A 20532-nucleotide genomic window follows, 5' to 3' on the forward strand; every position below is an offset into this window, starting at 1 on the left:
CAAATCAGAGACACTTTGTAAGGAAAGTAACATTTCGCTATGACCTCTAATTAGTCAAAATAGATTGTTCTGCACAGAGTTTGCAAGTTCCATCCTCGAAACTCTGAATTATTGTCATGCAGAATTATCTTCAGTTGTGTTTATATGCTGATGTTAAACTAACAGGCCTGTAATTTTTCGATTTCTCTCTCTCTCTCTCTCTCTCTCTCTCTCTCTCTCTCTCTCTCTCTCTCTCTCTCTCTCTCTCTCTCTCTCTCTCTGTCCGTCTCTCTCTCTGTCTATCTCTGTCTCTCTCCCCCCCCCCTATGATTCTCCTTCTTTCTTGCTCACCCTCTATACACAATATTTCACATTCTTCTCTTACTCTCACCTTCCTCCTTCCCATGAAGTCATTCGTGTACAATTTGGTCCTCAATAATGTCTATCCTTCCTATTGTCATCCCATTAATTTTAATATCATTGGAATATTACTTAGGGTGTTCTGTGATTTTATCTCCAAATATTTTCCTCTCATGCTCCATGCCTTCATAATTTCCTCTTTCATTTCACCCCTAATCCTTCTGACCTCCTGCATTACCTATATTATCGATACTTGTTTGTGCTCCTGTGAAAAACCATCAACCTGACATCCCAGGAGATAATTAAATGCAGATTGCTGATGAAGTCTAAACAAAGGTTCATTTCCAAGCTGAAAAGTCAGTAAGGACAGCACGATCCGTTATATTGCCAGTCGATTGGATTGGATTAAGATTGGATGCTAAAATTGGGAAAACAAACTTCAGAAATATCTTGGGATTGAAGTCATGTTTGACAAACTCTTCCTTCAAGATATGTCACTTCCCGTCAAATGATTGCACCCTGCCAAGGTACAAGACCCAGAAATTCTTTAGCTTGAATTGCCACACAGAGCCATTGCCTCGTAGTTCCAGTGACCTGGATTCAATCCTGATCTTGTGTGGCATTAGTGTGGAGTCTGCACACCTCCTTGTTACCATGTGGGATTCTTCCAGGTGCTCTGGATTTCTCCTGCATCCCAAGGACTTGTGGGTCAGTAGGATAGCACAGTAGTTAGCACAACCCTATTCCAGTGTCAGTGACCTGGGTTTGAATCCGACGCTGGGTGTAAGGCGTTTGAACGTTCTCTCCATGTTTGCATGAGTTTCTTCCCATGTTTCAAAGAGGTATGGGGTTAGTAGGTTAATTGGTGTTTTGGGGACATGGGCTCATGTTACCATGCTGTATGTCGAAATGTAAAATTTAATTTGCCGCTGTAAATTGCCCCTTGCGTGCAGGGGGAAGGGGGGGTAGAATTGATGAGAATGAAGGGAGAATAGAAAGGAAATGGGATGCATGTAAATCGATGGTTGATGAGGACTCGATGGGCGAAATGGCCTGTTTCTATGCTGCATGCCTCCATGAAAAGCGAAACCGGTCATTATCCATTTCACTCGAGCATCCAAATTGAAAACCAGTTGATTTACATTGCAGAAGAAAGACACTCGATGATACACAGCCTCTCAGGAGCTGAATAATAAATGCACACTAGGCTACAGGCAACAACAATCTCACCCACGTTAAACAGGGTATTACCTGGCTTATTATGGCTCGTGCCACTGAAGACAAATCCCCCACCCCAACCCGTCCCTAGTTTACCATGTTCTGTGATAGAGGGCGAGTGTGAGATTGCAAATTAAACCAGCCCTGAATCAAAGAGTAAAATCTCATTGCTATAGTGATCGGTAGATCAAAGTCTCTGAGCTGCATATGCTAGAGCTGGTACCCGGGGATAAGGTGAGTTGCAGGAAGCCTGCTTTGAATATGTTCTATTCAGTGTTGAAGAGCAATGACCTGGTGCCTGAATAAGCTGTACTGAGCTCCGTATTCCTGGATTGATATTTCAGAGCTGCATCAGATCGGATCGGTCAGGAGGCAAGACACTGCGGAGCACCACTAGGATACCCCCCTCCTGCACTGAATGAAATCAAGAAGTTTTGCAGGATTTATTCCCCACATTTACAGCAGGTAGTCTTTTGTTTTTTCTTGAGATTATTGACATGCATTAATGAAGTTGATGGATGTGCTCAAAAGATAATTATGGGAGAGGAAATATGTTTCGGCACAGCCAAAACTGGAAAATAGAATGAATATAAATCTATTTAATGGACAAAATATTTACAATAATTGTACTTTAAAGATGGATTCACATCATAATAAGTTGTGAAGAAGGCTGAACGATTATCTGCATTTTAAAATGGCTGTGTTTTATTACAGCAATTGTTTTCAGTATGAAGTATTTTACTTAAGGTCTGCAGCTGTTAGCTTGCTGTTATCAATTGTAATCATTGCAGTGACACATGAGCACAGTGTTTGTGGCCTGTGGTGGGGAATAATTGTGTTAATTTTAGAAAGAGACTATTATTCAGACTCCCAAATCTTATGTGCAGATTTGTGTTCTAATTTCTGTGCAGCACTTTCAGAACTTGAGCACGCTGAAGAAGAAGGGGGAAGGAAGGTTAAAATCCCCTGGTTTTTAACTAGCACCTTACCATGATGCAAAAGAAGGCTATTCAGCTGATCGTAGTAACACCCAGGAGTGCTATTCCCAGTTCCTGCTCTTTATTTCTCTGTAACTTTGCAACTCATTCTACCTCCCAGGCCCATTGACTGCCCTTTAATCTCCACTAAGCTGCAGATAACAGTAGCCAGTGAGCCAACCTGCCCATCGTTGGGGACGTGGGAAGAAACCGGAGCACCTGGGGAGGGGGAGGTCCCAAAGGTCATGGGGAGAAGATGAAAACTCGGCACCATGATTGTGCCAGGATCATGATCAAACCCGGGACCCTGCAGCCATAAGGCAGCCGCCCCACCTGCTGAACAACTAGATTGCATCTTTTACATTCCCCACATGTCTCTAAACTTTTTGGATAATGGAATACTTTAAGTATTGTGTTTGTAGAGGGAAGTACAGTTTGCAATTTGTAGACATCACACTTCCTATGCGATAAACGATCCAATCAGTTGTTGTGGCGCTGTCTCAGAGGTGAAATGTGGGCAAGAAGCGAAGGGTTGAGACACTTCCAACTTCTCCTTCATGTTGAACTCAGCAGGGTAATGGCATTGGATTGCTGGATGAGGGACTCCAACCCATAACTATCTGATCCAAAGGCAAAGATGCTACTCATGAGGTATTAAGGAAACAAGTACAGCTGAGGAAGTTGGGGCTTAAGCAACTAGATTTCCTTTAGCTTCACATGCAGGAGTGAGATGTGAGCATTCGAGTGATCATTAGTCGGAACACACAGGGGTCGGCAGACCTGGAACCTGAAGCAAAAGCAAACTGTGGCGGGAACTCTGTGGAGGGAATTGGACAGTAGATGTTTTGGGTCAAAACCCTTTTAGAAAAGTGAAGGAAGATGAGGAATATTACGGAGGGTGAGGGGGTCAATAGGTCAGAGGACCAAGGAGGGTTGAAGGATAACATAAATATATTTAATGAAGCATTAAATTCTCTGCTTCCTTGGGCAGAGAATTCCACAGATTCCTCCTCATCTCCATCCTAAATTGGCTACTTTGAATCTTGAGGTTATGTCGCCTAGTTCTAGTCTCACCAACCAGTAGAAACAACCTTCCTCCTATCTCTTTAATAATTTTTAATGTTTCTATAAGATCCCCTCTCATTCTAAATTCCACCAAGTTACAGTCCCCGGCGATACAGTCCATCTCATCAATGGTTACGCTCCTCATCTCTGGAATCAACCAAGAGAACCTGCTCTACGTTGCCCCCAGTACCCATCTCTCCTTCCTCAAATAAGCAGACTAGAACTGCCCACACTACTCCAGGCATGGCCTCACCAGTACCCGACACAAGTGCATAGAAACTCCTTGCCCTTAAGTTCAATCCCTCCAACAACAGAGGCCAACATCCCCCTTGCCTTCTTGATTACTTGTTGCAACTGCATTCTAACCTTTGGTGATTCATGCACTAATGTGCCCAAGTCCTTCTCCACAAGAGCTTGCTGCAATCTTTCACCATTTTGATAATAACCTGATCTTCCATTTTTCCTTCCAAAGTGATGGCCAACATTGTCCTCCATCTGCCGGACTCTTATCCACTCATATAACCTTATTTTTATTTATCTGCAGACTCTCCACATCCTCTGCACAATTCAGTGTCATTAGCAAATTTACGATTATGGGCCAAGCACTGACCCCTGATTGCCAACCAGAGAAATATATCCCTTTATACCAACTCGCTGCCTTCTATTGGTTAACCAATCCTCCCTCCATACTAATATATCACCCTGACTCAATGCATCCTTATCTTATAGATGTCCTCTGTACAACATCGTATCACACACCTTCTGGAAATCCAAGTGTACAACATCCACTGGTTCCCCTCTATCTATTATGCTCTAAGAACTCCAGTACGTTTATCAAACAGGACCTGCCCTTCCTAAATCCATTCTGTATCTGCCTGATGGAACAACTTCCATCCAGAATTTTCTATCTTTTTCTTACTTAATGATAGCTTCAACCATTTTCCTGACTATAGACTTGAAGCTCACAGCCTTTCGCCTATGTCCCTTTCTCATCAGTGCTGTCTTCCAATCAGCTGAGAGAATTTTGGTAGGCTACCACAAATACCTCTATCACAACTTCTGTCATTTCTTTCTGTACCCTGGGATGTGTTCCATCCAGACCAGGGGGCTTATTTGCCTTTAGACCCACAAGTTGCTCAGCACCACCTCTTTAGTGATTACCTCCTATTGTGGGGATTCTTGAACAGAGGGGAGTAATTCTTCAGAATTTGAGGCCGGTTTCTTCAGCACAAATCCAGGGAGCATTTTATTACTGGGGGTGCAACTGATGGTCTTCAATTAAAATTTGATGGATACGATTGGGTAAAGTTGAAGCTGCGGGGGCTGGGTTAATGGACGAATAAAAAGGGATGGCGGAACATTTCAAAAGCCAAGTCTGGCACCTGTTTCTCCCAATGGAAACAACTGTATATGTTCATCTGGATGCTGTGAATGTTTAAGTCGGCGGGGACAGGGGGGGGTGTGGTTTGCATTCAATGGTTTTACATTTGATCATTGCCATGTTGATTTGGCAGGGCTTTGGTTGGTCAGACTGACAGTGATGTGTGACATCGAAAGGAAGCTCAGGCACAGAAAGGACGCTGAGGCTGCTCACCATTGTCCTGGAGAACCAGGGGGAACAACGCCACAAGGGGGCAGGATGATGCAGTTTCGTGTTTTGCTCTTGGATGAGACGTATAAAGTCTTTGAAGTGGAGGTAAGACCCCCAACAGTGGCTGATGGGCCACATGAGAACCAACCATCTGAAACATAAAAAAGCCAAATGAAAACTGCAGACACGGTTAATCTGAAATAAAAGCAGAAAGACTCAGCTGTTCAGGCAGAATCTACGGAGGGATGAACAGAGCCAACATTTCAGGTCAAACTCACAGCAGTGGCTTTCAGAGTTCCAGGAACTGCATTTTTTAAAAATTATTAATGGTGTAGATGTGTCCTGAGGGGAAGTAACTGATCTCGAGTATTAGCTCTGCACCTGCTAACTGACCCTGCTGAAATTTCCTGCATTTCTGCTTTTGCTTAATCTGAGCAGGATTTCATTCCGGTGGCTGAGATATTCCACTTTGAGTAGATTGATTTCAGGTCGGTAAGTTTGTGTATGATGGAGGCACTATAACTGACCATATTCCAGATTCACTGTAACTGGCCATATTCCAGATTCACTGTAAATGGACCGTATTCCAGATTCACTGTAACCGGAACATATTCCAGATTCACTGTAAATGGACCATGTTCCACATTCACTGTAACTGGCCATATTCCAGATTCACTGTAACTGGACCATATTCCAGACTCACTGTAACTGGACCATATTCCAGATTCACTGTAAATGGACCATGTTCCAGATTCACTGTAACTGGACCATATTCCAGATTCAATGTAACTGGACCATATTCCAGATTCACTATAACTGACCATATTCCAGATTCACTGTAAATGGACCATATTCCAGATTCACTGTAACTGACCATATTCCAGATTCACTGTAACTGACCATATTCCAGATTCACTGTAAATGGACCATGTTCCACATTCACTGTAACTGGACCATATTCCAGATTCACTGTAACTGGACCATATTCCAGATTCACTGTAACTGACCATATTCCAGATTCACCGTAACTGGACCATATTCCAGATTCACTGTAACTGGCCATATTCCAGATTCACTGTAAATGGACCGTATTCCAGATTCACTGTAACCGGAACATATTCCAGATTCACTGTAAATGGACCATGTTCCACATTCACTGTAACTGGCCATATTCCAGATTCACTGTAACTGGACCATATTCCAGACTCACTGTAACTGGACCATATTCCAGATTCACTGTAAATGGACCATGTTCCAGATTCACTGTAACTGGACCATATTCCAGATTCAATGTAACTGGACCATATTCCAGATTCACTATAACTGACCATATTCCAGATTCACTGTAAATGGACCATATTCCAGATTCACTGTAACTGACCATATTCCAGATTCACTGTAACTGACCATATTCCAGATTCACTGTAAATGGACCATGTTCCACATTCACTGTAACTGGACCATATTCCAGATTCACTGTAACTGGACCATATTCCAGATTCACTGTAACTGACCATATTCCAGATTCACTGTAACTGGACCATATTCCAGATTCAATGTAACTGGACCATATTCCAGATTCACTATAACTGACCATATTCCAGATTCACTGTAAATGGACCGTATTCCAGATTCACTGTAACTGGCCATATTCCAGATTCACTGTAAATGGACCGTATTCCAGATTCACTGTAACCGGAACATATTCCAGATTCACTGTAAATGGACCATGTTCCACATTCACTGTAACTGGCCATATTCCAGATTCACTGTAACTGGACCATATTCCAGACTCACTGTAACTGGACCATATTCCAGATTCACTGTAAATGGACCATGTTCCAGATTCACTGTAACTGGACCATATTCCAGATTCAATGTAACTGGACCATATTCCAGATTCACTATAACTGACCATATTCCAGATTCACTGTAAATGGACCATATTCCAGATTCACTGTAACTGACCATATTCCAGATTCACTGTAACTGACCATATTCCAGATTCACTGTAAATGGACCATGTTCCACATACACTGTAACTGGACCATATTCCAGATTCACTGTAACTGGACCATATTCCAGATTCACTGTAACTGACCATATTCCAGATTCACTGTAACTACACCATAGTCCAGATTCAATGTAACTGGACCATATTCCAGATTCACTATAACTGACCATATTCCAGATTCACTGTAAATGGACCGTATTCCAGATTCACTGTAACTGGCCATATTCCAGATTCACTGTAAATGGACCATATTCCAGATTCACTGTAACCGGAACATATTCCAGATTCACTGTAAATGGACCATGTTCCACATTCACTGTAACTGGCCATATTCCAGATTCACTGTAACTGGACCATATTCCAGACTCACTGTAACTGGACCATATTCCAGATTCACTGTAAATGGACCATGTTCCAGATTCACTGTAACTGGACCATATTACAGATTCAATGTAACTGGACCATATTCCAGATTCACTATAACTGACCATATTCTAGATTCACTGTAAATGGACCATATTCCAGATTCACTGTAACTGACCATATTCCAGATTCACTGTAAATGGACCATGTTCCACATTCACTGTGACTGGACCATATTCCAGATTCATTGTAACTGGACCATATTCCAGATTCACTGTAACTGACCATATTCCAGATTCACTGTAACTGGACCATATTCCAAACTCACTGTAACTGGACCATATTCCAGACTCACTGTAAATGGACCATGTTCCAGATTCACTGTAACTGGACCATATTCCAGATTCAATGTAACTGGACTATATTCCAGATTCACAATAACTGACCATATTCCAGATTCACTGTAAATGGACCATATTCCAGATTCACTGTAACTGACCATATTCCAGATTCACTGTAAATGGACCATGTTCCACATTCACTGTAACTGGCCATATTCCAGATTCACTGTAACTGGACCATATTCCAGACTCACTGTAACTGGACCATATTCCAGATTCACTGTAAATGGACCATGTTCCAGATTCACTGTAACTGGACCATATTCCAGATTCAATGTAACTGGACCATATTCCAGATTCACTGTAAATGGACCATATTCCAGATTCACTGTAACTGACCATATTCCAGATTCACTGTAACTGACCATATTCCAGATTCACTGTAAATGGACCATATTCCAGATTCACTGTAACTGACCATATTACAGATTCACTGTAACTGGACCATATTCCAGACTCACTGTAACTGACCATATTCCAGATTCACTGTAACCGGACCATGTTCCAGATTCACTGTAACTGACCATATTCCAGATTCACTGTAACTGACCATATTCCAGATTCACTGTAACTGACCATATTCCAGATTCACTGTAACTGGACCATATTCCAGATTCACTGTAACTGGACCATATTCAAGATTCACTGTAACTGGACCATATTCCAGATTCACTGTAAATGGACCATATTCCAGACTCACTGTAACTGGACCATATTCCAGATTCACTGTAAATGGACCATGTTCCAGATTCACTGTTACTGGACCATATTCCAGATTCACTGTAACTGGACCACATTCCAGATTCACTGTAAATGGACCATATTCCAGATTCACTGTAACTGACCATATTCCAGATTCACTGTAACTGACCATATTCCAGATTCACTGTAAATGGACCATGTTCCACATTCACTGTAACTGGACCATACTCCAGATTCACTGTAACTGACCATATTCCAGATTCACTGTAACTGGACCATATTCCAGACTCACTGTAACTGACGATATTCCAGACTCACTGTAACTGACCATATTCCAGATTCACTGTAACTGACCATATTCCAGATTCACTGTAACTGGACCATATTCCAGATTCACTGTAACTGACCATATTCCAGATTCACTGTAACTGGACCATATTCCAGACTCACTGTAACTGGACCGTATTCCAGATTCACTGTACCTGGACCATATTCCAGATTCACTGTAACTGGACCACATTCCAGATTCACTGTAACTGGACCATATTCCAGACTCACTGTAACTGGACCATATTCCAGATTCACTGTAACTGACCATATTCCAGATTCACTGTAAATGGACCATATTCCAGATTCACTGTAACTGACCATATTCCAGATTCACTGTAAATGGACCATGTTCCAGATTCACTGTAACTGACCATATTCCAGATTCACTGTAACTGGACCATATTCCAGATTCACTGTAAATGGACCATGTTCCAGATTCACTGTAACTGGACCATATTCTGGATTCACTGTAACTGCACCATAATCCAGATTCACTGTAGATTGACCATGTTCCAGATTCACTGTAACTGGACCATATTCCCGATTCACTGTAACTGGACCATATTCCAGACCCAGCAAAGTTTTCTTTGTGTGAGTGTATGTGGATGTGTTGGTGTGTGTGTGTGGGTATGTGTGTGTGTGGGTGGGTGTGTGTGTGAGAGTGTGGGTGGGTGAGTGTATGTGTGAGTGTGGGTGTGTGTGAGTTTTTGTGTGTGTGAGTTTTTGTGTGTGGGAGTTTGTGTGTGTGTATGTGTGTGTGGGTGGGTGTGTGTGTGGGCATTTGTGTGTGTGTGTGTGTGTGTGTGTGTGTGTGGGTATGCGCGTGTGTGTATGTGTCCTCCAGAATGGAGGACCATCGCCTTCCCAAGATCGTGTTATATGGCGAGCTCTCCACTGGCCACCGTGACAGAGGTGCACCAAAGAAAAGGTACAAGGACTGCCTAAAGAAATCTCTTGGTGCCTGCCACATTGACCACCGCCAGTGGGCTGATAACGCCTCAAACCGTGCATCTTGGCGCCTCACAGTTTGGCGGGCAGCAACCTCCTTTGAAGAAGACCGCAGAGCCCACCTCACTGACAAAAGGCAAAGGAGGAAAAACCCAACACCCAACCCCAACCAACCAATTTTCCCTTGCAACCGCTGCAATCGTGTCTGCCTGTCCCGCATCGGACTTGTCAGCCACAAACGAGCCTGCAGCTGACGTGGACTTTTTACCCCCTCCATAAATCTTCATCCGCGAAGCCAAGCCAAAGAGAGTATGTGTGTGTGTTGGTGTGTTTGTGTGGGTATGTGTGTGTGTTGGTGTGTTTGTGTGAGTGGGTGTGTGTGTGTGTGTCTGTGTGTCTGTGTGTGTGCCCCTATTCTCTGTGCTCCATCCTCCTATTACTTCAGACTGTAACCAAATGCCCCATTGGTTGACACACCTTTCAACTCCATTCTCCACTCTCATAAGCTCATGTCAATCCTTAATTACTGCAACTCAACTCCCACCAAGTCCTATGTACTCTGACTCTGGGACTTCCTGAGTATAATTGGCTGCCAGTATGGTTAGATCTTCACGTTAAAAGGTTCTCCCTTTGAACCATCCCTATCCCATGTGTTCTTTCCACACTCAAATCTCTATCAAGCCAGGTGATCCTACAGATGTGGCCAGCTGTATGCCCTCCCCATCTTAACTCTCTAAAGCACTGGTAATGTGTCCATTTCTGATAGCCAGCCTTTTGATAGACCACAACTGTGCTCGGGAGATGAAGTAGAGGAGATTCACCAGTATGTTACCTGGGATGGAGCATTTCATTCCCAGAGAAGGCTGCATTTATTTTTCTTGGAGTGGAGAAGGAAGTGGAGTGGAAAAGGAAGTGGAGTCGAGAAGGAATTGGAGTCGACAAGGAAGTGGAGTCGAGAAGGAAGTGGGTGGAGAAGGAAATGGAGTGGAGAAGGAAGTGGAGTGAAGAAGGAAGAGAAGGGAGTGGAGAAAGAAGTGGAGAAGGCAGGGGAGTTTACAAATTTATAAAGAGAAATACATACTGGGAAACTTGATTCAACAACAATGGTGTCTAAATGCAAAGTCCTCGGGATTAAGGTGATAAATCTTTGAAAAAGAGTGACTTCACCTAATGGATGTTTGGAATCCAGAACATGCTGTCTGAGTGGACGTGGTGTCAGAGACTCTTACAAAATTTATGAACATCTAGATGGACACTTGAACGGCAAAAGCATAAGAGGCTGCAGTGCTGGTGAATGGGGTTAGTATAAATGGGACTTGGTCAGCATGAGCTGATGGATTGAAGGGCCTTTTTCAAAGCTGTAGGCTCTATAACTCTCTAGAAACACATTACATTCTGGATTAAATTGCAGAGACATGTCACACTGATGTTAGACTGCTGTTCATCCACCACAGTTCTGCATTAAATGTCACAGTCCCTGGCAAACTAATCCTCAAACTTAAAGATCTAGGCCTCAGCACCCCCTCCCTTCCCCCGCCAAATAACTGGACCCTTAACTTCACATGTAAGAGACCGTAATCAGTGAAGATAGATAACAGCATCACCTCCACGGTCACAGTGAATACTGGCGTTCCTCAAGGATATGTGCTCAGTCCTCAACTCTGCACCCACAGGTGTAGAGCAACACCATCTTAAAGCTGACAGAAACACAGTAGTGGGCTGGGCCTCAAATGCCAATGAGACAGAATACAGGAAGGAGATCAAAAATGTTTTGAAAAATTTCTCTCTCGATGTCAATAGGACAAAGGAGATGATCACTGACTTCAGCAGAGGGGGCAGAGACCACACCTCTGTCCAAATTAATAGGGCCGAAGTATAAGGAGTAGATGGTGTCAAGATCCCCAAGCAATAAATTTCTCCAGTGACCTGACCTGGGACAAGCACTTTGACACGATGTTCAAGAACTTGCTTCAATACCTTTATTTTCTCAGGAGACTAAGGAAGTCCGGATTGTCTGCCCTGTCCCTCAACAATTTCTGCACCCTCAAAAGCATCCTTACTGCGTACATCACAGCAAGTTACAGGAGCTGCTCTGCTCAAGATCAGAAGGTAGTGAATGCAGCACAAGCTTCCACCCCTCCCCTTCATTGACTCCATCTACATTTCCTGCAGCCCAGGAAAGGCAGCCCACACGCTGAAGGATTGATCACACCCTGGACTCACTCTCATCTCCCTCCTCCCATTGTTGAGAAGGCTCAAGAGTGTGAAATTGTGCACCAACAGGCTTAATTTCTTGCCCGTGGCCAGCAGGCTTCCCGAATGGACCGCACAGCAGAGCTGGCAAACTGCTCTTGCTCGGTCCTAATTGATTTTCCTTTTCATTATCTCCCCACAATCTGTAACTGTGCTCTTTATATGCTGTGTGTATGTCAGAGATAGTCCGATGGCCTGCTCTAGGCATTTTGTGACAACTAAACTGAAACTGAACTTCAAACCTACAGCACAAAGCTTTATTATTTACTATTATTAATGAACATAGACCAACTCTGGGTTTTTTTATATCACCAAATTCTTGCTGAGTTTTTGTTGAAATCAATGATCAATAGAGCGTAAGGTTTCCACTTGAGTTTCTTCATCTCTGGGTGAAAGAAATAAGAGATGCCTTTCAGTCATTGTGGATGTCTTTGAAGAATTGGCAGAGGGGTTCGGCTGGAGCTGTTAAGTGTATTCTGTCAGTAAATGGAACTCCACTAGTGAGAGCACAGGCCTATCAATAATTGACAAGACTCCCCTGAAGGCAACTGTCTTGCACAATGACAATGGATGTGTTCAGGGATTAAGTCACACTTGGCCATGCTCTTTCTTGCTAACATTGTTGTTGAATTTAAAACTCACATCTCTAGCTTCAAGCCACAGTCAAGGGCCTGCCTTCTAAACGTCTGTAAAGTTTTGGGTCTTCTGGTAGAATTACTTTGTCCACCATTCATTGCTGCTTAAACCTTCAGAAATTAACTCGGGCAAGTGAGAGGTGTTGCATTTTCAGCAATTAAACCAGGGCAGGTTGCTGGAGAGTATGTAGAATAAAAAGACTTAGTTGCTTAGTTCCCTGAACGTGACAGGTTTACAGGGTGGTGAAGAGGGCAATTGGCACATTTACCTTCTGTGATAGTACAGACCTATCACCAATGTATATAGTTACAGTATCTATAGTGTAATGACTGTGCTTACAGCCATTGGCTGAGAGCTTAGCCACGCCTACTGTCTGGGCCTTAAAGGGTTGTGTCCCGAGCCAGGTCGGATCATTCCGGACTGGTCGGCCACCTGTGAAGAGCTCCTGTCTTTTGCTAATAAAAGCCTTGGTTTGGATCAACAAGTCTTTGGTTCTTTCGACGAGCTCTACACCTTCAAATGGTCAGGGCAAACATACATTACAAAAGCTGGGACATCATGCGACAACTGTACAAGATGATGATGATGATGTCAATCTTGGAGTATTGTGTGCAATTCTTGTATAGGAAGGATGTTATTAACCTGGAAAGGTTGCAGAAAAAGCTGGTCTCAGCTTGAGTTACAAGGAGAATCAAAAGGCTGGGCCTGTTTTCCCTGAAGTGCAGGGGACTGTGAGGTTACCATATAGAGTTTTGTCAAATCATGACATGAAGTATAGTTGTCATCTTTTCCTCGGCTTAGGGGAATGTAAAACTGGAGGGCAGAGGTTTAAGGTAAAGGGAACAAATTTAAAGGGAACCTAAGAATCTGTTTTTCACACAGGTTGGTGGACCTACCAAGAACACAATTACAACATTTAATGGACAATTGGACAGGAACATGGATAGCAAAGGTTTTGAGGCATATGGCTTTAATGCCGGCAGAGTGGAACTAGTGCAGCTTGGCCAGCTTGGAGGAGTTGAGCTGTTGAAGTTGTAGACCTGAGCTTGTCTCGTATTCCCAACATTATTTATTTATTTATCTATTTACAACATTGTAGAAGCCAATTCCAGCCACTAAAACCCGTGGCATCCATTTACACCCAATTAACCAACCAACCTCATACATTTTTAGAGGGTGGGAGGAAACCAGAGTAGGAAACCACCTATGGAAAACCCATGTTGGTCATGAGAGAACATACCTGGAGCATAGAAGATCGAGGGGTGAATTGTTAGAGGTATTTAAAATTATGAAGGGGATAGATAGAGTAAATGTGGTCAAACTTTTTCCATTGAGAATGGGGGAGATTCAAACAAGAGGATATGGATTGAGATTAAAGGGGGAAAAGGCTAGGGGAAACGTGAGGGGAAATTTCTTCACTCAGAGGGTGGTGGGAGAGCTTCTGGCCAAAGTGGTAGATACAGGCTCAATATTAATACTTAAGGAAAAGTTGGATAGGTATATGGATGAGAGAGATGTGGAGAGTTATGGGCTGGGTGCGAGTCAATGGGACTAGGAGGGAGAAGGTGTTCGGCATGGACTAGAAGGGCCGAACTGGCATGTTTCTGTGCTGTAATTGTTATATGGTTATAAATAACAGATCCTTGAAAGGCTCAGTGTCCAATTTTCCTCTCTTAAGTCATGCTGAAGACATTATGTCAATGAAAGCAAAGTCGAAGAACATGTCAGCTTTCCACTCGCATACCACCTTAAAGCAATCCCTGACTAATCACAGAGCACTTATGGCATAAGGATTGCTTAAGGTGGAATATGAGTTCAGGGGGGCAGTTGGAAAATCACTGCTCTAGGTGTTCCACTTTCTTCCCACATCCAAAAGGTATTCAGTTTGTCGGTTAATTTGCCATGTGGGTGAATGGTAGAATCTGGGAGATTGATGGGAATCAGGGGAAGGTACTATCAGAATAGCATAGGATTCGTGCAAATGCGTGGTTAATGGTTGGCACAGAACTGATGAGCCAAAGGGCCTCTTTCTCTGCTGTACCACTCTATGATCCGATATTACTTGTTGGAGGAACTCTTTTATCGAAACAACAGTGGAAAAAATGCCCACTTTAAAGCTCTACTTTAAAGAAATCTGAGCAAGTTTAGCATTTAGAACTTCTACTAGGTGTACTGACTATAGAAAGTATACTGATTGGCTGCATCACAACCTGGTTTGATAGCTCGAAGGTCCAGGTGTTCAGAAGGCTGCAGGGAGTGGCAAACATGGCCAAGTCCATTGCAGGCTCTGGCATTTTACCATTGAAGACGTCTGCGTGAGGCGAAGCTTCAGGAAGGAGCCAACATCATTAAAAAATACCCCATCACCCTGACTATGCTCTCTTCTTGCTGCTCCCTTCAGGCAGAAGGTACAGAAGCAAGATGTCTGGTACCTCTAGGTTCAAGGATAATTATTTTTCCATCAGCTATCAGGCTCATGAACCTCCCCAATGCACTCCAATGCTCCAAGACAGCCAAAAGATTTGTCTCTTCACCTAACAATGAATTCTTTGTATTAGCAGCAAATTGTGAATATTTATTATTTCTTTTTTCTCTTTCTTTATCTTAATTATACTTAAATGATTGTGAATATATTTATGAACCTGGGAAGCTGCAGCTTATTATCATTCCCTCATTCTCCCGGAGCCCTGGTTTTCATTTAGCATGGCTGTGGTGGCCACGCAGTGCAGAATAGGATCAGAACATTCAACGGAGAAAGCGATATATGTTGGGCGTCCATCATACCCCAATAACTGGTGAAAGATTGCTCTGTTTCCACTGTACCATCTCTAAATAACTTCTGCAGAATGTGACCCCACTGACACAAGCAAGTTTGCTCTTCCCCATGGAGATTTCATTTGCTATTTATTCCTTTGTCAGCATTTCAGCCCCCCGCCAAGGCCAGCCATCATTAGTCACCCTTATTTGCCCTTGAACTCAGTCGCTTGTGAGTCAACATCATTGATCTGGACCTGGAGCCGAGCACAGGCTGGTCCATGCAAGAAGGGCCAATTTCCTCCCCTGAGGAATAAGGCATTCATGACACCACATTTGGGGCACTGAGTCAGGTTCTGGTTGCCCAATTACAGAAAGGATATCAATGAGTTGGAAGGGATGCTGAACAGATTCACCAGGATGTTGCTGGGACTGGAGGGCTTGAATTATGGGAAGAGCTTGAATAGGCTGGGTCTGAATTCCCCAGAACATAAGAGACTGAGGGGTGATCCTGTAGAGGTCTATAAAATCACGAGGGGCATAGATATGTGAAATTCTCCTGAACTTTCCCAGGGTAGCTGATTCCTGAACTGGCGGGCTTTGGTTTAAGGTGAGAGATGGAAGCAGGCCCTGAGAGGAAACTTTTTAACTCAGTGGAGTGGCCATTTCTGGAACGAGCTGCCAGAGGAAGCAGTAGAAGTGGGTACAATTGCAACATTCAAAGGAGATACAGATGAATAGGAACAGCCATGAAAGCCAACTTTGTTGGCGTGGATGCATTGGGCCCAACTGCCTTTTCCATGCTCTAGGACTTCACCAATAAACCAAATTGTTTATGATGACAATCCCATCACCACGACTGAGACTAGATTTTTTTTTCTTCCCTTTTTAATTTTCACGCCAAATAATGAATTTAAATTCCACAGCCACCCAGGCAGGACTTAAAAGCAGATCTCTGCATTGTTAACTTGGGACTCTAAATAATTAGCTCAGGACCCTGGAGTAGTACTTAAGTAATTCTACTGCTCCGTTCAGCTGCCAGGAACAAAACCCCATTGAATAGCTTATCCAAGAGGTAGTTCGTCTGAGTGTATGATTCTCTGAATGTGAGTGGGAGCTCTCTCTCTCTCTCTCTCTCTCTCTCTCTCTCTCTCTCTCTCTCTCTCTCTCTCCCTCCCTCTCTCTTCTCTCCCTCTCTCTCTCTCTCTCTCTCTCTCTCTCTCTCTCTCAAAGATACTAATGGGCCATAGCAAACACTGTAATATTATGTTTAATTATATCTATACTGAACAACAAGAATTGTCTATTGCGGAGCAAGTATCATGAGTCATGCATTGTTGAAACAGACCCTACAACCCACTGAGTCGATGTCAAACATCAGGCACCCATTTACAATGATCCTACATTAATCCCATTTCATACCCCCCACATTCTCATCAGCTCCTATCAGATTCTACATAAAGGGGAAACCAGCCAACCTCCATGTCTGTGTGGAAGAATCGAGAGCACCCAGGGGAAAACCGTGCTTCCTTTGGAAATCTATTTCATATGCCCATCACCCTGCATGATGCAAGTGCCTCTCAATTCTCTTTTAAATCTTTCCCCTCACCTTAAACCTATTCTCTCTGACTTTAGATCCCCATTCCCTGGGAAACATGACTACATTATCTGTGTCTCTAAAGATTTCATAAACCTTTAGAAGGGTCCCCTTCAGCCTCCTCTATTCCAGATAGAAAAGTTCCGGCCTATCTAGCCTCTCCTTATAATTCAAGCCTGCTAATAATAGTAAGAAAACATCAAACATAGAACATTAGAGCACAGAACAGGCCCTTTGGCCCATGATGTTGTGCTGACCTATATATACACTGACTCAACATATAACCTGTTTTTCTTGCGTCCTTGTGTCCAAGAGTCTTGTAAAAGTCTCTACTGTATCTTTCACCATCACCAAACATAAAAACATAAAGCAAAGAAAAACACACTAAAACATATTTAAAAATTCACGTAAATTTTATCTGTACTCTTTCCAGCCAAATGATAAATTTCCAACACATGGATGAGCAAAATTTCCCACAATACTCCAAGCATAGTGTCACCAATACCTTGTAAACTATAATGGATCAAAACTAGAACAGACCACAAGCCAACCTTGCAAGTCAAAGACAACGGTGACTCTCTTCCAGATAGACTGAACTTCTTCTATGCATGGTTCGATGAGAAGAACAAGTTTACACCGAAAAAAGCTCCTTGTCCCCCTGATGACTGTGGCCGAGCTGAGGAGAATCCTATCCAAGGTGAATCCACGCAAGGCAGTGGCGCCAGACAACATATTTGGTCGTGTACTGAAGGACTGCGCAGATCAATTGATGGAGGTCCTTATTGAATCATCAGCCCCTTTTTCAGTGGCATCCCAGTTAATTGGCTGTGCAGTGTCCCAGGATAGGAAGCCATTTGCACTGTTTCTATGGGACACCTTTAACTGGGTCAGTGACTGCCTTTCCACTGAACATGATCTTCCCTGGGGATTGGAGTGTTCTACCTTCAACTAGAAACGGGTAACTTTCTGCTGTCTTTTTTCCACTGGTTTAATCGGTACGATGGTGTCATCTGATGCCGGGGATATGAGTAGGGGTAGAGGCTGTCAATCCCCGATGTGAAATGATGACACTTGATGCTTGCATGCCAACTGTTTTCTTTTTACACTGTCCCAGTTAATTTCCCGCTAATTCATGGGGCAGTGTTCAACACCTCAATGCAGCAATTATCATTCCCATAGGTTTCAAGACAGTCACCATCATCCCAGTCCCAAAGAGGGTGACAGTAAACAGCCTCAGTGGCCACCAGCCTGTGGCACTGTCCTCCACCATTATGAAATGCTTCGAGAGTCTGGTGATGGAACATATCACACCTCCCAGAGACACTGGACCCATTTCAATTTGCCTACAAAAGGAACCGTTCTACTTATGATGATATAGCCTTGACCCTCTACTCCATGCTGACCTACCTGGAGAATGACGCCTCATACTCCAGGCTGCTGTTCATCGATTTCAGCTCAGCGGTTAATATGATCATTCTCCAGAGGCTGGTGGAGTCCTCATTGGGACTCAACATTCCTCTCTGTAACCGGATACTGGACTTCCTAACAGAAAGACCACAGTCTGTCTGGGTCGGTAGCAGAAGGTCGAGCACTGTCACGCTGAGTACTGACACACCACAGGGCTGCGAACTCCTGTTCACGCTACTGACCCACAACTGCAAAGTCAGATCCAGCTCCAACAGAGTCATTAAGTTTGCAGGTGACACGACAGAGGTCGGCCCCATCGGCAACAATGATGAGTCGCACTGCAGGGAGGTGGTGGAAAATCGTGTTTGGTGGTGTGAGATCAACAACCCGGGTCTCTATGTGGACAAGACAAAGGGGATGACTGTGGATTTCAGGAGGACGTGGGGCGACCAGCCTCTGCTACACATCAATAGAGCTTGGGTCTGAGAGATTGGAGAGCACCAAGTTTCTCGGACTCCACTTAAGTAGTGACCTATCGTGGACACAGACATCTCCTCGCTTGTCAGGAAGGCGCAACAGCGACTGCACTTACTGAGAAGACTGAGGCGGGCAAGGCTACTGACCACTACCCTGTCGACTTTCTACAGGAGCTCTATTGAGAACGTCCTGGCCGTACAGTGCAGTACGGATGCTATAGAGCTGGGGTAGCCAACCTTTTACATTCCATGCATCAGCTTTTTCACCCACGAGTTCAGGTGTTGCCATACAATTCTTGTAACCCCCATTCAATTCTTCTAAAAATATGTTAATACAGACATATTTAACATTTTTTGCATGATATATTGATTTAATATAAAACAAGATAAACATTATTGAGACTTTTGATTTTGCCACACTTTTAATGTTTGAGGTTAAATTAGTTACTGAGAGCAGCAGAGAATTCTTCAAATTTGAATCAGTCAATCGTAACCTCTTTGTTTTCCATCAATTTCATGGGTGAAAATCTGTAGGTCGTTCCAAATTGACAGATGTAACTCTGGGCAAATGTTCTTAGTTCTGGAAAATGTTCACAGGGTAATGATGACCAGAAATTAATCATGCCAGATGCATTTGGAACAGCGGGAAGTTCATCAAATTTCATGTTCAATAATGAATCTGTTTTCAGGTTCCTAAGTTACTTGGCATCGTCGAGATATTTTGTTCACTAAGTGAAAATGGGTTTATAAATGCAAGAATGCAGTCTTCTTCTTTCTAAAAATCACAAAAACGACTTTCAAATGACTTGCAATGAACCTGATTTTTTTCAGTATATCTTGTAAAATTGACATTATTTTCAACACATTCGCTCGGCTCTTTTAAGTGCGAAACTGGCTCAAATCCTCATTTTCTAACTGAGAGGTGAACAGTTTTAACTTCATCTTGAATGCATTGATATCACTCAGCAAGGAAACAATTTGTTCTTGCCCTGGAGTTTCATTTAGATGGCTGGTAATGTCAACTAAAAATGCTAAATCCAACAGCCAACTGTTATCACGTAAAAGGGCTCTTTCCTCAGGCAGCTCATTTTCTCTTCTAGAAAATGATGAACTATTTTTCAGTTTCCAAAATCTACTCAGAAACTGTCCTCTAGAAAGCCAACGCACCTCACAATGAAGGATGAGATGGCCATATTCCAAATCTAGCATTTCACAATATTCTCCGAATTCTCGTCTGATTAATCCTCTTGCTGTTTTTCCACGCATTTCAGAGCCAGTAACATAACATGCTGCAAATTTAAAGTTCCTCCGCATATTTACTCTTGGTGTATAATGCTGTGGTATTTTAGTAGTGGACAATATTAAAAAGGGTTCAAGCAAAGTTATAGTCCCACAAGCTTCACGTCTCATTGATGACATTTGGTCAGTACTAACAACCAATGAGTTTACAAGAATCTAGTT

The 20532-nt window shown here is 43.1% G+C and overlaps 1 protein-coding gene across 1 annotated transcript in view; it reads left to right on the forward strand.

The window, feature by feature from the left end:
* The first annotated feature begins 5119 nt into the window (after positions 1 to 5119).
* LOC138741749 (FERM domain-containing protein 7-like) overlaps positions 5120 to 20532 on the forward strand; it is a 51726-nt gene continuing 36313 nt past the window's right edge. Inside the window, exon 1 of the mRNA XM_069896038.1 lies at positions 5120 to 5295. Coding sequence (XP_069752139.1) covers positions 5140 to 5295 — 156 coding nt within the window. The 5' untranslated portion in view covers positions 5120 to 5139. The remainder of the gene's footprint in view (positions 5296 to 20532) is intronic.

This window comes from Narcine bancroftii, chromosome 8 (genome assembly GCF_036971445.1).
Source record: "Narcine bancroftii isolate sNarBan1 chromosome 8, sNarBan1.hap1, whole genome shotgun sequence".
NCBI classification, from domain to species: Eukaryota; Metazoa; Chordata; class Chondrichthyes; order Torpediniformes; family Narcinidae; genus Narcine; species Narcine bancroftii.